At 42.1% G+C, this 18,153-nt stretch overlaps 1 protein-coding gene across 1 annotated transcript in view; it reads left to right on the top strand.

The window, feature by feature from the left end:
* The window catches only part of fam13a (family with sequence similarity 13 member A), a gene marked incomplete at its 5' end in the record, with an annotated part of 50,314 nt that overhangs the window by 29,907 nt on the left and 2,254 nt on the right, over positions 1-18,153 (top strand). The window contains 14 exons of the mRNA XM_083909374.1: positions 465-636; positions 2,730-2,788; positions 3,052-3,094; positions 7,557-7,848; positions 10,473-10,538; positions 12,375-12,591; positions 12,674-12,815; positions 13,014-13,095; positions 13,198-13,403; positions 14,154-14,237; positions 14,585-14,680; positions 15,753-15,836; positions 16,997-17,193; positions 18,019-18,120. Of these exons, the coding sequence (XP_083765500.1) occupies positions 465-636; positions 2,730-2,788; positions 3,052-3,094; positions 7,557-7,848; positions 10,473-10,538; positions 12,375-12,591; positions 12,674-12,815; positions 13,014-13,095; positions 13,198-13,403; positions 14,154-14,237; positions 14,585-14,680; positions 15,753-15,836; positions 16,997-17,193; positions 18,019-18,120 (1,842 nt within the window). The remainder of the gene's footprint in view (positions 1-464; positions 637-2,729; positions 2,789-3,051; positions 3,095-7,556; positions 7,849-10,472; positions 10,539-12,374; positions 12,592-12,673; positions 12,816-13,013; positions 13,096-13,197; positions 13,404-14,153; positions 14,238-14,584; positions 14,681-15,752; positions 15,837-16,996; positions 17,194-18,018; positions 18,121-18,153) is intronic.

An 18,153-nucleotide genomic window follows, 5' to 3' on the forward strand; every position in this document is an offset into this window, starting at 1 on the left:
GGCTCCCACATAGTCAGAGGAATGATCCGTTTACAGGAGTCTTGTAAGGCAATTTGAATACATTTACTTACTTATTGATAAAAGTACCACCAGATGGTGTTTTGGAAACGAGAGCATTTGTAAGGTTTCATTTGACATTGTAAGCTTGTCCACTGAGACTTAGCACAATCATAACAACCGGAGTTATTGTAGCTCGAAAAGCTAATCCTTGTTTATGGAGAGACCTGGTGAAGTCAGAGAGATCGGTGTCACATGGATTAGACAAGTGCATTAGTTCTAAGACACCACGAAATGTCAATATGAGCGTGGACAGTAAATAAGAATTAGCACAAAAACTAAACAGCACCGCAGTGGAGAAGGTATAAGTAAATGAGGTGCTGCGGTGACCTTGGCATTTAGTTTCCTGTCGTGTTCAAAGCTGTTCCAGACAGACCAAACTTAACATCCTCACCCTTTTCTTTCAGGGCTGCGTCCATCACGTCAGACACCAACAAGGAGAACATCCCATCCAGCAGCAGAAGAAACTCTGGAAGCGTGGACTCACACAGCGGTCACACAGGCCAAACCCCCAAACCCAGGAAGTCAAAACAGAACCCTACACTGGTGCAGCTCACCGACAACAAGGATGTTCACGCAGTGAGTCACATGTCCTTTAATTTTTGTTTCTGTCCTGTTCCTCACTGTTATTGTGTGTTTTTTTACTTTTTCATTCACTGTCTCAGGTTCATCTTTTGTTTCAATAATGCGGGTTTTGACGTGTCACATGCAGGGCTGGCATCAAACCCAAGCATCACACCATTCACTCCCCACTCACGCACCTGTAATGTAGAAAGATTTTCAAAGCATTCCGCTCAACCCCCACATCATCCCCGTTTCTGCAAATAATAGCCTGCTGCACTTAACAGGAATCGTTAGATAGAAGCGAAGTCGGAGGATGACAGGAAGCTGTGCAGCTGCGTAAATGCTCCCTGCTATTGTCATTGTACAGAGGGGTTGTAATATGCTGCACGCCACAATAATTGTTCACTTTTTTTCTCGAAGCAGTGCGGATGTAAGAAGGGCCATCCATGACTGTGCAATTATCCGCAGCTTTTATCCACTGAAGAAGATCATCCACCAGAGAGCAACAAGTCCTTTCAGTGGTTGTCATGGTTATTTCATTCCACATGTGCCGTCTGCAAGTGCTGGTTTTATTTGAGCAGTTGGCATTTGGTCCATCTTTAAAAAATCGACTTTACTATAATGTCAGTCTTGTCTTGAATATCTGGGTTTGACAAGACGATGTTACTATAGAAAACGTCTGCTAACATTCGACTTGTATGCAATAATCACAGATGTAATTGGCATTTGCTGAATCTGCAGTAGATGCAGGTTCTGCTCTGTAAAACTTGCAAAACAGGAACACAAATCTCTTATGTTTAGTCTAGTTGAGTTGAGTTTGGAATTGTGACATCACATGAACGATGCAAGCATGATTACTGCTTACATCGTTCAAGCAGTGATCTAACAGTATTCAGTTGCTGCTGAGAGAGGCGTAAAAGATAAAAGTACATAAACATTGTCAGTGCTAAAAAGACAAACTATTGGCCAAGGATAAAGAGTAATTTGCCTTTTTAGTATATGCATGTTAAAAATCCTGCATATACCCACTGCATGATGTTAAAATAGGTAAGTGCATACTAAATATCTTTTGATTCCTCATCAAGAAATTGATCTGCTGTATGACAATAAGGTCCTCATAGATAAATGAACACATTTAATATGATTGGCATCTATTGTTGAATTAACTGAATGCATTCCTCATAGTAAGATTACAGGGAAAAACATGGTCTTACTTTACTTTGATATACCAGTGTAAAAAGAATATGTGGTTACAGGGTTGTTGGATGTAATGGACATTTTTCCTGTAATTTTAAGTCCAAACCAAACAAAAAATGTCTAAACATCCATCATCAGCAAAATGTGTGTGTTACAGTCGAGCGTCTCTAAACAATGACTGTGCAGTTGTGACAAGGACACGTGTCACGCTGCTTGTTGCCACATGAAGCGACTTGTGCGGGCACTCGAGCTGCATGTAAGCAGGCTGGATTATTATTCTCATGATTCAAGCTAATGTAAAGATCAGCTGGCTGCGTGGTGTTCTGTTTTTGACCGATGGAAATAGATTTGTTCAGGGAGATAATCTCGATTGCTTTGAGTGTTTTATTTATCTTTTGGCCCCTGTGCCCAAGCCCTTATGTAAGATATAAGATGACATGCGATGCCTTCACACACACACGAGTGTGCAGTGTATGTGATAGCTGGCAATGCAGAGCTCAAGGGCCAGCTAAGATATATGCTGAGTGTCTGTGTTGGTGTGTGTGAATTTGTTTATGCACATCCAAGTTCATCCGCTGCAGCACTCCTCTGCAGCCTCTAAATGTCCTGTGAATGACAATTAGGTCAATTTTAATGTGGACTGAAGTGCCACAAAATCTGGCACAGATATTCATGGTCTCCACTGTTATTTTGTCCACTACTTAATTTTAATGAGAAAATATCTGTAATGTTATTGAGTCTGCAAAACCAAGATTAACCTGCCGACATGTGTTGATATTACAATGTTAAAAAATGGTAAATAACTTCTCATACAAATACAATAGAACACAATGTACTTCATACACCCACATCCACTTTTGACGTCAGCCTTATAGATTATTAACTTTTCAAATGTTTGCATCTTTTCCCAGGTAGAAGAGTGTGTTGACAGACGACCTGGAGCAAAACACATGGATACATTTCAGAAAGGGTAACTTTCTTCACTTTAATCTCTTGCGTCTAATGTTCGATCTTTTCTGGTGACTTCATGGTACATGTTTAAATGTCTGCGTGGTGTGTGGCGTACTGCCCTGTTTATAACACACACGTTATCTGATCAAGACACGCAGCAGAGATATACAGTACGAATAAGCTGCGGTTTCCTGTGAGATAAAACCTCTGTCTTGCACTCAGTTTGACAGAAGCTACTGTAACGGTCAGTTAATGATTGTTAACTTATCTTGCTTGTTTCAGGAGTGACATTTCAAGAAGAGGTGACCTCCTTTCTCCTCCACAGGTAAGACAGACGCCAGTATGATGTCCTTCCTTCTCTCTTACGTTCTATAGCTTACATTGACACAACCACTGAATTTTAAGGTTCCAACCCAGCTGTCAACCTGGTTCAAAAATAGTCTCAGTTAGTGTCGTGTTTCTCAATCCTGCACACCTGATTCAAATGGTCAGCTCGTCATCAAGCTCTGCTGCAATTAGCATTGCAATTAGCCCTTCATTTGAATCAGGTGTGTTGTAGCCAGGCAGTAGCTTCCTAATGATCCGGATTGGGAAACACTGAAAAGAAGGATGGGAACAAAGGGAAAGAGCAAGATAAGTAAACATATCTCTATTTGTATTTATTAATAAATCTCTATTTTTGTTTATCTCCCCCGCTGTTGTTCCTGTTACACGTAGGACACATTTTGTCAATGCTCAGTAGACTTAATCATGATTAAAATGTCTGTCACAAACACAAACACACAAACTGAAGGGTGTAAAGTGTGTCACGATATCTAAGTGCGTCTTGTCTTGTATATTTGGTGTCTGTAAATGTGTAACAAAGACGACTTCTTTGCACGAGATACGCTGTATCGACAACACAAGAAAATAGATAGTGAGAAGTTAGTAAGAGCTGCAGTGTGCAGTGTTTTTAAAGTTACACATTGTAGGATTTGCTCTCAGGTTCCCCCCACACAGTTAGTAACAATTGTTGTATGATTAAATTATCATTATTTTCCATGATATTAGAAACTAAAACTAACTTGTATGTGATGAAATTACAATGTTGTAGGTCCTTTTAGTGTCAATGCAGGCGATGCAGACCTGCTCAGGCTTTGACAGAGGTGACATTCACCCTTTTATAAGTTCATGTCACCATCAAAATAATCTTGGAGACATTATTTTGAGGCTGTTTGCAGGTCAAACTGTGAAGACACTGAACAAAAAAACACACATTTGTGTTTACTGTCTGTGATGACTGATAGTCTATTGACATGACTTCATTTTGTGTGTGCGTGTTTTGAAAGGAGACGTGTGAAAGGAGAGTTCGACCGCGAGTGTGTGTTTGTGTGTGTGTGTGTGCTCACATGCATGCATGCATGGGTGTGTCCACAGTGCTATCATATTGTCTGCCTTCTCAGCAAAATGCCCCATGAATTCCTCCATGTGTTTGCTTGTGCACTGTAAGCTGTCCAAACATGGCTTAATCATTGTCTCATACATCTATCCCAACCACACACACATACACACACATGCATACACGCACACTCACACAACAGCTGGACCTCTGACGATGATGTAATCACGGCTGTTTGAGTAAATTCAGCGGTTTATTATCCACAGTGTGTGATTGTGTGTGTGTACCTACGCTGGCATCACATGGAGACATTTAGGGTTAACTGTAACATCTGCGCTCCTGTTAATCCTCCGCGATTCTCTCTGTCTCTGTGAGCATCTTGAAGTGATGTCACATTGTTCCCTCCACACTGACAATGGCTCAGTGACGAGCAGATTGAGATTCTAAAGAGAATACGAGAGTAAAAGTGAGGAAACAGCCACGTGACCTTCTATCAGATCGCCATGTTTGGTTCATTTACATGAGAAAAGTGTCAGGAAATCAAAAGTAGCCTGATGACCTTAAGAGTCAGAAAGGGGCAACATATGATCAAGGGATGCATCCATACTTCACTCACACAATGATTATCTGTATAGGATAAGGTGCAAATTGGCAGAAACCAGTATCTAATCACAGTTAAGTGTGATTAGAAGACGCTCGGAGCAGCGTACAACAATAATGGTGGATTATTGTTAGTTCAGCGCGAGTTGTGGCTGTGACAGCAGCTCTTTCGTAGGTGCGGTGTTCAATAAAACACTTGAAAGTGCAACACTTCCTGCAGTTGAGGGCACATTGCAATGATATAACACACCAAGTACCTCCTTTCTGCGAGTGTATTTGTTCCTTTATTTGTGTCAGTTTCACACCAAACTGAGCGATTACAGAGAATAAACAGCAGTTTAAAAATCCTATTCAGTTGGCATAAATCACCAAAGATCACTATATAATATTAATATTAATAATAAATATTTTCCCACGAAAAACATGCTAAGCACATTTAACGACATGCGTAATGAGGTAGATCCACACAAAGTGAAGTGAAACTTTATCATCATGCACATATTTGACTTTGTTTATGTGTGTGCTCTGGTTCTGGAGGCCGATGCACATGTTATTCCCGTGTTGTCGTGTGAAGGATTACATGTGTTGCATGTGGGTCCGCGCTAAGGAGCTCTTAATTGTTGACATGGTGAGCTGGTGCGGTATGTTCTTGCTCATGGAGCGGCTGAGTGGGGTCTCAGTGATGGTCCGTGCTACTCGGGGGAAATTTCTGCCATTAGCCAGTAACAGATTGCACTTTCCTCTGATCACATCAGTGATTTCCCAAGCAGCAGCTGATGAGACTTGATAACCCCTCTGTTTTTAGCTTTGTCCTCTCGGCTTCAGCACAAGAACACACACAGACTCCCAACAACAACAACAACAATTTTGCATCATTTACAAAAACACCAATCAAAGGCTGCTGTGACCACACTGAGGCGCATGCCTTCCTGTAAGTCGCCTTTGACATTCATGAGGTTTAGTAGCAGCACGTCTTGATGTGTTTTCCCTAAAAATAGCCTGGTCCCACGCCCAGACAGAGGAAATGGAACCCCACGGTAAGATTAATGGACACCCAGTGAAGAACTCAGCCACACTGCTGCTACAACATGAATAGAGAAAATGAAGAAAAAGTTTAAGATGGAAGTGAAAAGAGGAGAAGCTGGTGCATGTTAGGTGTTATCGTAATATCTGTGCTCCGTGTTGTCTGTTTGATTAAGCATTGCAATCTCATGAAAGTCAGATGCAATCGGCAAAATCTGATCTTTAATCAGGTCCGACGCCACAGGGGGGGCATATGAGGTTTTTCCCCACTCAGTTGGATATTCTGTCCTCTCTGTTTCAGGGTTTTTTATCTATAGAAAACTACTAACATCATCAATTATTGGATAAGATAGGAAAATGGGACAAATGGGAGTCGCAACCAGTATAAGAATCCATTTTCGAAGCAGGAAATAGGGACCATACGCTTCAATGTTCTTCTGGGACCAAAATGTTGAAGTGACTCGTGCTTTAGTGCTTGTGTTAAAGTGTTATTTTATTGCACATAGTGAGTCTTGTGGGAGTCATTATCTGTAGTTTGAAGCCCACGCAAGAAGGAAGACAGCAGCTTCATTATACAGGACAGTATCAAGTGGTTCAAAGTGCATCTAACTATAAATGTGAGGAACATCTGTCTTTCTGTCCTATAACTGTCCAACAGGTTGTCAGACCGGTGACTTATATTAGTGCACCAGTGTGTGCAGTGCCAACTCTGGATGTGTTTGTATGGGAAAATGCAAGACATATTGGTCTGTGTATCAGTGTATTTGTGTCTTTTGCTTTATAGCTGTTAATTAATGTTTACAACACCAGGCGGCACCAAGGGATTATTGGGATTGTTGTCTTGTCTCATGTGGGTCCCTTGTTAGGCTTCACAGGGCACAGCAAATGACAGATGAGTCATGAGCCATTTATGACAAATACACACTAACTTTCCCCATGTTCACATTTCCCCCAGAGCTTAAAGCAGACACAGGTCGAGCAGATAAAATGAAAATGGTCCATTAAGTTGAGTAGAAATGTGTATTTCTATGGATTTAAAGAGTGGGGAAACACTTAGGCTAATGTCCTCAACAAAATATTCATTTTTAGATAACTAAATACTAAAATGTTATTACATACCTTATCTTGAACTTGTGCCAAAACGCTTAAGGGCATAACAGAAAGAACGAACAATAAACGCATTAGAAGATAGAATAATTGTCATTTTATTGTATTCTTTTTTACTTTGTAACCATTTAATGACTTGTATTGGTTCATTTTGAAACAGTAGTCTAATGTCAGTATAATAATCCTGTCTGAAGCTATTTTTTTTATTGTTAAATCACTGTATTTTATTTACAAAAAATATATTTTTTTAAAGTCTCTTGTCGGTGCCACGACTGACTGAGTGTGCAGAGTTGTAATTCCACAGTTCAACAGAGGGGGCGACAGAGGGAGGGAGTAACAGTAAGCCTACGTGTGCTGGCTCACGTGTTTGTTTTTTTTATGTCCTCGTTGTCTTTCTCTCAACCCTCCCTCCCTCCCTCCCTCCTTCCCTTCACTCCTCTCTCTCTCGCTTCTGTGGAGCAAACAATTCCACTCGCGGGTGGGGACCGTGGCGTCTCGTCGAGCACGTCTGTCCGTCAAAAGCGCGAGCTTTGCGGGCTTCCGTCCGAGGCAGGGAGAGGAAATTAAGCGGGAGGGAGGGAGAAAGGGAGGGGTCGAGCCACCGCTCCCTTCTTCTCCCACACACACACACACAGATGGGCGGATGTTTTGACCAGACACGGCGGCCAATGGCGAGCAGGGAGCGGCCTCCTCTGCGAGGGCGGGGCCGATGGGAGCGAGTGTGAGAGTCAACTTAAAGAGTGTGTTCACGGGCTGCTCGTCATTGTTGAGTGCTGTTTTCTTTTCTCTCATGGTTGTCCAGACGCTAAGGATGAAGATCCAGGAGTCGCCTGTCATTTGTGACACGGGGAGGGTCAGTGGAGGAGGAGGAGGAGGAGAGGTTCGAGACTCGGACTGCGAGAGGTCGAGCTGTGAGGATGTTCCGCGCCTGGACCTCACAACACTGACCGAGGAGACTGACAACTGGGGAGGTGAGACTGAAGCTGTCGTCTTTAATGTTGTTTGCTTGCAGCGATTTAACTTAGAAATATGTCTTACACACATGCACACTCACCCTCCACCACCATGCTCTGCACATGGCTGTGTGAGAAGCAGCTGCACACCCCTCTGCTCCTCCTCTCTTCTCCTCCTCCTGATGCAACTCTTTCTGCCTCTCCTGCAAGATTTATTCGGGAAAAAAAGAGATCCTCTTAAGTTCTAGCCATTTATGTGTGGAATCGACTGCCTGGACCTGTGTGTTTGTGCCTGGCTGGCAAGGCAAGGCAGCACTGCAGTGCAGTACATTTGTTGTTGTTGTTGTTGTTGTTATTGAAAACCACATGAATCCTTGAGTCCTTAATTCATTTGAGGTTGTGGCGTCTCCTGTGGCTTAATTTAAGAAGTAAACAGTGGGGATTTTACCAGGATGTGTCACTTATTTTTGCAGTTTGTGTGACTGAATGAAGGATGGTGCATTTACCACACAACAGATTCAAAGCATGAACTTCTCTGTGTACAGTACAAGAGGGTCGCCTCATGGCCAAGAGGAAAGGAATTGGGCTCCAGGGGTCAAGGGATGTGGTGCCCCTGAGCAAGGCACCCAAACGGGCTTAGATCAGTGCTGCACATGCAAGAAAAATTACTAATTCTAATTCTAAAAAAGACGTTAACATAAAGATATTAATTGTCTCCCAACATATTTTGGGTATAGATAATAGAGCAGAATTAACAGAAGAAGAAGAAGCATAATGATTAAATTGTGCCTTTGCAACCTTTTACTTAAATTTAAACAACTTACCTGCTTTTAAGACTTTTGCAACTATGCATTTACTATCTAGCTATAGCATGCTGCATATTTAGAGCTTACAGATTGTATTAGATTGAACTTTTTCTGTAGCGTCAGATCGTTGTGATACCGTATGCATTGCACAGGCTCGTCCCTAGAAACCACATGAGAACATTGAGTCCTTAATTCATCTGTGGCTGTGGCTTCTCCTGTGGTTTTATAGAAGACGAGAGCAGTGCGTATCTAATTAGGATGTGAGTGACACTCATTTGGCAATTTGTGCGACTGAGCTGTTTGCAGAGTCGACTGCTGCTGTACTTCCACTTCCCAGTCAAAATCATATATATATAGATATACATGTATATATCTATATATATATATGTTCCAACTTGTTCCATTTTTACAAAGTCAGTTTTAACGTAGTGACAGTGATATATGTGCATGTGCATTCAATACCAGCTTTGAACAAGGTCAAATTTAACCAAACAGAGTTGTTCAGAAACGGCCAACAAACATTGCATTAATATTGATATTCTACTCCAACTCCCATTTTGCTGTCACTCCTCCTTTGAGTTTTGTTATTATTAATTTGTTTGCTTTTGCTGCGCTGGCTTTTGTGCAGGAAGGATTTTTTTTTTCTTTGCACAGTCGCTGTGTGCTGACTGAGACGTCGATTGATTTCTTATGACATTGCAACACAGAGGAAGTAGGTGGGGATTTCTTTTCTGAGCAGCAAAAGCCAAAAGCGTTTTCTCCGAACTGTACTGGAATGATAACCAACAGGTTTATTAGTGCGGTCAAATACAGTAGAGGTACATGCTGCAGCAAGCGCCAACGTCTCTCCTGCTGCAAACGCTGGCCCTCGTTCCCACCCCCACACTCCTCTCTTTCCTGTTTGAGGTAGCAGACAGAGCAACATTGTTCCATGCAATAAATCTCCCAGCTTCAGCAGCCTTAGGTTTGAAGCATTCTCATGCCGCCAGATGCTTTGTGGAGCTCTCTAGTGGCTAAAGGTGATACAGAGGTCTCAGAAGTGGTGGTGATGTTGCTGCTGGGGAGTATTTGTTGTGTAGAATATTGCTTAAAGTCTCACTGTGTTTACTCATCATTTAAATAGGGAGGACATAGAAGAGGTGAATTGTTCATTAAATAGAACCTTCAGTTTTTTTGTTATACATTAACATGAAAACAAATGTGCCTATTGTTGTCTCTTTGTCTTAAACCTTCTTCCTGTACATTTTGTTCTGGACACATAGCTCAGTTCATGGCAGCGATGACGCCACAGGGAGCCTGCATCATTGGCAGTGACAGGACGCTCACATGCGCAGTGTCTCCTCACGAGCAGGAGTATGAGCAGGGTTTAAAGCGCGAGCTGCAACTGTTATCGTGTACTTGAGAGTGAACTTGTGATTCTCTTTTATCGCTGTTAAAGTTTCAGTGAAGGAAGCGAAAGAGGGGATCTATGCCCAGGCAGAATTGGCTGGAATTGATCAGCATTTAATAAATGTACAGTACAATGGTTTGGAAGCAGAGCGACTGGACGTGTGCCCACTGTACAAGTGGGTAAACAGTCGGATGCGGGCATCAGTGCTGTGAGAACATTGTCCCAGTACAGTTTGTGCCAATATCTATCGGGGTGACCTGATACTTGCTGCTGCTCTGCCCTCGTCTGTCCAACAGAGCTGCTGGAAAGACACAGAATGGACATTTGTGAAGGTCATGTCTCATGAGTTAGTGTGTTGGGATTGAGATATGCCACATTCATCGCTTTAATGCACGCGTCCATCTCTTAGTCTTTATCTTTTTCTTCTGCCCTTTTTGTTCTTCCAGATTCTTCATACTATAACACCCCCTTCCTTGACTTTAAAACCATTTTCCATTCACGTTGTTGTGATGGTAAGTAGAGGTTGACTGATGTGAGGTTTGCTATATGGGTAGCTGAAATTGAATTTTGTTTATGTGCTTGGTAGATTGCCCTTTTTCTCCCCTATCTCATAACACAAATTATGCACAGCATTGCTTATCCTACACATTCGTCTAAAAGTAGCCGATTATGGAAAGAAAATCAGGCTGATAACTCAGTCAACCTTTAATGTTAAGTGTTATGTTACATCACTGTCAAGAAAGAAAGAAGGGCCTGTCTAATTGACCTTTTTACTTCTGCATGGCAACATGCTTGAATGGTCTGGAACACTGCGACCGGCGTCTCACACACACACAACAACCTTTAGAGACACTGGCATGTTTTCTGTTTCATTAGTCCAGTTAATCCTCAGCCGTCAGTGGGCACTTGATTTAACGGATTAATTTAAGAATGTCATGGAGCCTCGCTGTTCAGTCTGATGGCGATAATAGACCTCAGAGTAAGACACACTGAGTGTGATGGAGAGTTTCACCTGCTGCTTGTGAACAAGCTTAAACACGCCTGTGAGCTACTACTTGATAAACCGCACGTACTGCACCTTGAGGCGCAGGAGAACCCTCAGGAGCTCCAGCTGGAATTTGAGCCAAGTCACTTCCCCTGCGCGCGAACTCACCGCGGCTTAGGAAAACACGCATGTGCTGTGTGAGACTGGGTGTGCATATTTTCTCTTACCATGAGTGTTGACACTGACAGTTGGTCTCCTCCAGAGTGTGTTTTTCTTGTCCTCCCATGATTCCTCCCATCGTAGCCGCTCTGCAGCACATCCTGCACAGTCTGTTGACACCAGATATCGATGGTTTCTCTCCCTTTTCCATGAAACCCCGCATTATTTCTCTCGGCCGAGTTCCACACATTTGCCCTCCCTGCGGTGATTTCCCTTATTACAACAATGAACTCTCTCATGCACAAGCGCTAGAACAGTCTTGTCATGATGGCGTGCCTCTCACCGTGCAGAGTGGAAACCAAACTCCTTATTGTACCTCTTGACATGAGTTGTGCACTGACATTATCCCACAGAGAACCCGGCTTTTATTAATAGCCCAGGCATTGTCAGGGGTTTCTGCTCGACTATTTTTCCCCAGACATAATTATTGCCAGAGTAGAGGCTGTAACCAGGGGAGTGTGGGTGTGTCTTGATTGACCCATGATTTCAGGTCATCTGTGACTGTTGGGCCTCGGAGGAAGCTTGTTTTTTTAATTTTAGAAAGAGCAGCTTTATCATGTCCAGTGATTTTTACAGCACCACAGAGGATCCCAGATAATGTGCGCTGTTCGACACCATGAAACACTTCCAATATACTGGATCCTAATCATAGATAAATATAGAGCTGGAACAATTAATCAATGAATCGAAGCTTTTTTCATGATTAAAACAAGATTTCTGATTGATTCAGCTTCTTAAATGTGAATATTTTCTGTGTTTCTTTGCTCCACATAACAAAGAAATCATTAATAACTGAATCATTTTGGTTTGTGGGCAAAACAAGACATTCGAGAACATCGTCATTTCCAGGTTTGACACACACTGATCACATTTTTTAGCATTTTCTGACAAGCGATTAATCGTGAAAATAATCGACAGATTCATCGATTCTGAAAATAATCTTAAGTTGCAGCTCTAGATAAGTATGATAAAGGTTAACAAAGCTACAGAGCTTCTGGCGAAAATTGTAAATTTGCTGTTACCGTACCACGATGAGCTTCTTATCATTTGCTTGCAGGCATGCGTCTTTGTGTGCACGTTTCTCTTTGACATCAGAGCAAAGTGTCACGTTTTAACTCGATGTGTGTATTTGTGTGTCACTCAGAGCCAGTTCCCGCGTACTCGTCGCTGCAGAGGGAGAGCATGGACCGCGAGGAAGCTCGTCTGTCTCCTCACGCTGGAGGACGACTGATCAGCCAGCTGCTGGAGGAAGACAGCGACCCCATGGTGTCCCCTCGCTTCTACGCCTATGGACATAGCCAGCAGTACCTGGACGACACTGAAGTTCCTCCCTCGCCTCCGAACGCGCATTCTTTCATCAGGTACACGCTCTCGGCGTTGTTTTTGTTTGTGCAGGCGGTAGAGAGAACGTGACGTTAACATTAGCATCGCTCGTCTTTCCAGTCGCAGGCGAAGTTCGTCGCTCGGCTCGTGCGACGACGAAAAAGAGGAGCTGACGACGGCTCAGCTCACAAAGAGGATTCACATCCTGAAGAAGAAGATCCACAGATTTGAAGAGAGGTTCGAAGAGGAGCGAAAATACAGGGTGAGTCGTTTATCATGAGGAGAAAGAAGTTATTAAGGCTCAAACCGTAAGCAAGGTCATCCGCTGCCTGAAGAGAGAGGGGTGATTCATTGAAAATACAAAATCTGCCTCTGCTCGTGTTTATTTGCAACGCCATTTACTTTGATTATCACACTCTGTGTTCTACTCTATTTTACTGTTTTCTTTCTTTTCCTACAGCCCTCCCACTGTGATAAAGTTGCAAACCCAGAAGCGCTGAGGTGGGTAAATGAACTGTCCAGACTTCGCAAGGAGCTCAAAGGTAAGGCGATAAAAAAATAAAAAATCAGATTCACCCATCTGTAATGAGAGTGTTCTAATTAAAAGCAGCGAAGCTCACGTGTAGTTTTTAATTCATCGGCAGAACACAAGCTGATGAAGTCTGAAGAGGATCTGCCACCTCTGACCCGTCAGCGCAGCAACACGCTGCCCAAGAGCTTTGGCTCTCAGCTGGAGAAGAAGCCTCTGCAGGAGAAGGTGCCGAAGCCGCCGGTGGAGTCGACACTGGAGGCCATTTTGAAGAAGCTGCAGGAGAAGAGGGAGGAGGTGAACCGCCCAGAGGACATCAAGGTAAATGTGTGTGTTTGTCACCTGCTTTAGGACTGTTTGTTGGCTTAAGTTTAGGTCTACGGTTTGAGTCCAAAGATGAATAGCTGGTCAAACCTGTGTTTGTGTGTTCAGGTTGTTAAAGGGCATATACAGTGTTATCTATTGTTTTATGTCAGTGTGTCCTCACAAAGATAGGAATAAAAAAGAATGTGTTCAGACTAGTGGTTACAGGTAGTGACATCACCCATAATAATCTGAAGCCTTTAGAGAATCTCTGTTTGGCTGGCGTCATGTTGATGTCATGCACAGACGTCGCCTCATATTGTATTCTGTTGTGTTTTGTTGTCTGGAAAATGTTGCTATAAATTAAGTAAGAAGGTCCCAGCAGATTCGCCCCCTGGTGTCTACTCAATGTATTCTTACTACCTGGTTAGCTTCAACTGGCAAACCAGAAGACTAAGTCCCCTTATGTACAGTCTATCCAATCCAACTTTATTTATAAAGCACTTTAAAAACAACAACTGAAACACAGTGCTGTACATCAGAGATAAATAAATAAAACATACTGTAGAAAATATAAAACAAACAACACAAATAAACAGGTCATACAATAAAACTATAAAAAAAACATCTTATACTCGGTCGAAAGCTTTTGAGTAAAAATGGGTTTTTAGTTGCGTTTGCAATTGATGATGAACTTGGCTGATTTAAAATAAAAAGAAATATATATAATAAATCTGTAGACTCACTTCGTGTCCACTTTCCTGACAGGATATGACACGGGAGCAGATCGGAGCCGAGAAAGTGGCGCTACAGAAAGCTCTGCTCTACTATGAGAGCATACACAGCCGACCAGTAAGTCACGTCCACCTCTAATCCCCACACACACACACACACACACGTACGTAGAGTACAGTGCACTGCAATCTTGTTTACCGCCTGTGATTGTGATCCAGAACAGAACCAAAGTGACACGCTCTCTGTTTGTCTGACTAAATCCAATTGCGGTAATTGCATTGTGTCCTTTTCCCAAATGGTATTGTTGTAAATCAGGAAACACAGAGCTGACCTTTCTGTCACCCCCTCCATCCCTCCCCACTGCTTTGTGGCTAATGACCTTCTCACTGCAGCCAGTTTTTTTCATCCTGCAGGGAGAAGAAATTAATACCCTGCTATAACAAGATGTTTTATTCTTACTTCAGGTCACCAAAGGCGAGAGGCAAATCATGAAACCACTTTATGACAGATATCGCCTGGTCAAGCAGATCCTGTGCAGAGCCTCCACCATCCCTGTCATTGTAAGTATCCTTGTCCTCCTCCACAGCTGTTTTGTTTTGTTTGTCCTGTTGCTGCTGATCGTCATAGTCCACGCGACTGCAGACACTGAATCTCCAGCTTGTGGTGGCTTGGGTCGTGCCACAGTTGCGTTTATCCATCTATGTGAGCTCTAAGTCCCGCTTTAGTTGCTCGGTTGGTTGTCTGTTTTGGTAAAGAAGCTCATGGGTGGCAGACCGTGTTTATAGGAGGTGACAACATGAACAGGCTAGGTCAAGGAGAAGTCAGCAACTGTAAAAAAAAAAAACTCTCTTTAACCCTTTAACACCGAGCGTACCACAGACGAGTACTGCAATGTTTACTTACGGTTTGTGCTATCTGGAAAATTCCAGACGTTTCTGAAAGCTGAGTTGCACATTAAAGCCAACATGTGGTTATTACGGTAATGTCACTCTCACTGTTGCAGGAAGCCACAGAATCTGTCGCGAGAGAGCCTTGGGCTTTGGGCCTGTTTTGCAATTTTTTTTATTGTAAATACGTTTTATGATGTTCAAAGTTTTAATTTAACGCACAAAAATTTTTTTTTGTTCAACTGCAGTGTTTTTTTTCTTAATACACTGTTTTAACATGCGGTAAAGTGTAAATAACAGATATTGAACGTTATTCTGGAAAAATGGGCAAAAACTTACTCACAGGACATTTTAATAATCTTTAATAAGCAAAAACAAAAGTCCAGATGGAGGTTTTGATTTTGAGGGTTCAGTGTTGAATAAAAACAAGAAAAAGCTTAATGCAGTATTCCTGATGCATCTCTGAATATTTCATTTGCACATGTACAAGTTACATGAAATAATTCTGCCTGTAAGAGTGGTGCACAGGGTTAGGTTTACGATGCACCAACATTATTTAAATGACTATGTTTCAAACATCAGCTTTGTGACAATTTAATAGAGTGACTTAGTGAGAGAATCGCACACCATTTTAAGTGTTGGTGCCGTTCTTTGGAGGGAAAAGTTGTTGTCACGCTGTTAAAGAAGGACGAGTCGGTGAGCAGCGTCCTCTGGCTTAACGCCTCCCTCTTAACCGTCACCACAGGGCTCTCCCTCCAGCAAGCGCAGAGGGCCGCTCCTTCAGCCCATTATCGAGGGCGAAACCTCGCTCTTCTTCGATGATATCAAGGTGAAGAGCTGCTGTTGCTTCAAATAATCAGTCGCCAGCTCCCCCTGCCCCCTTGCCTTCTACTCCACGACCCCTTATTTATTTATCACCATCGACTCCTCTAATGAACCTGATTGCTGCCTGTTGATTGGCTAGTTGCCTGTTTCCTGCCGCCAGCATCTGTAGAAGCTGTGAATCAGTAGCTGACAGGAAATGATGTTTGAATCTTGATGAAAGCGTAGACGTCGTAGTAAACCGATCTGTGAGAAACAAGAGAGTCAATCTGGGTCTTATTTTAACAGCTTTGGTCATTTTTCTTGTTGAATAATGAGTAGATGGTTGGGATTGATTTCAGAAAATGATCACACTGGTTTTTTTTTTATAGATGGGGTATTCGATTCTGACTTTAAACTCAGAATTCTGACTTTATTCTCATAATTCTGACTTTAAACTCAAAATTCTGACTTTATTCTCAAGAATTCTGACTTTATTCTCAGAATTCTGACTTTAAAACTCAGAATTGTGACTTTAAAACTCAGAATTCCAACTTTAAAACTCAGAATTACTGACTTGAGTTTGTTCTACTTTGAAAACACAAAAATTATATTTTGATTAAAGTAAAATATGCACATTCATGGGAAAAGGACAAAAAATATTGTGTGAGCCTGAACCAATTAGCTACCAAGCTAACAGCAGGTTTATCAATGGTTCGTACAAAAACTGTCACAGAAAACTATTAAAAAAATACATTTAAATAGGTCCAGTGTGGTAACGAAGCGAGAAAGCGATGGTCAAAGCTTTAAAATCAAGGCCCATGTTGCAGTGAACCAGAATGATCCTGTAAGTGAGACTCACCTTTTCATCAAAATGCTCTCAGTGTGTTTTTAATGAGATGTTTATGGCTGGTGTAAATTGCTCTAGTTTGATGTTGAGTGGACTGTGCGTCCTCCATTAAATCCACATATTAAATATATAAATATACTAATGTGTATTGACCTGAATCACAAACCACGACCATTGAAGTGCATTTTTGCCGCTGTACTGTGATGATTTTATAACCACTGACGATGACTAACACTTGCATGACTCTCATGCACCGAAAGCGCTTGAGAGGTGGCCCCGCCCCCCCCTTTCCCCGCGTTCACGTCGCCACTCACCTCTCGTTGCCTCCCCCCCCGCAGGAAGAGGAGGACGGCTCGGAGGACGACGGCGACTCAAAGACCCAGTTCACGGTGACCGTGCGGCCTGACCTCAGCATGCTCAGCTTCCTGGACCACTTGGACGAGGAGGCGGACGGCTTCATTTCCCCCGTGGACGACCTGTCGCCGTCCAAGCACGCCATCGACATGAGGCTGTCCAACCTCCACTCTGCCACCATGTAAGTGACTACAGTGGACACATTTAGTGTGTCTGTTGAATACCACATTATACTTCTACTTTACAACATTTCAGAAGCAGTTTAGATTAGAGTATTTTAAAGTGTATAAAACACCAGTAAACTAGCGTATGGTTGAGGCTGCTCGTCGTACTGGGTTTAAATATTAAAGGTTTTTGCTCGAGAGCCATTTCTCCTTTGAATTTGTCATATTTTTATTGAAGTAAAAGTTTTATATAATAGTTCACAAAGGAATTATTATTATTATTACAGTATTTAAAGCAGGAGTTTTCATGTTCTCAGTTTTACATTAGTCTTACGCCATTGCACCTGATCCTATGGGTCATTCTTTCATTTATTGCACTATTTTCCTATACACGTACATTTATTTTATGTTATATCGATAACTACATTAATAGTCGACTATTTTGATCATCGATAATCAGTTCTAAGCTTTTTTCATGATTAAAGCAAGATTTCTGATATTTTTAGCTTCTTAAATGTGAATATTTTCTTGGTCTCTTTGCTCCACATATCAAAGAAATCATTAAAACTGAATCATTTTGGTTTGTGGACAAAACAAGACATTCAAGAACATAGTTATTTTAAGGTTTGATAAACACTGATCAATAGTTTTTAACATTTTCTGACAATTATGAAAATAATCGTTAGTTGCCACCCGCCTTTCACCCTATGTCAGCTGGGATAGGCACCAGCGTCCCCCGCGACATCACATGGAGGATTAAGTGGAAAAGGATTAATCTTTCTTTAAACAGTTAAACAGTTTATTCACATTTATTTAAATACTTCTATGTTTTCTCCTCTCAGACAGGAACTTGTGGTGCAGCTCCAGGAAGCCAGAGAGGAGAAGAAGAGAATCCGCAAAAACCTGAAGGAGTTTGAGGACCAGTTCTTCAGACAAAACGGAAGGTAAAAATTAAAAGATTATGTCACCCCAAAAAA

The sequence above is a fragment of the Microchirus variegatus genome, assembly GCF_963457635.1.
Source record: "Microchirus variegatus genome assembly, chromosome: 23".
Classification (NCBI taxonomy): Eukaryota; Metazoa; Chordata; class Actinopteri; order Pleuronectiformes; family Soleidae; genus Microchirus; species Microchirus variegatus.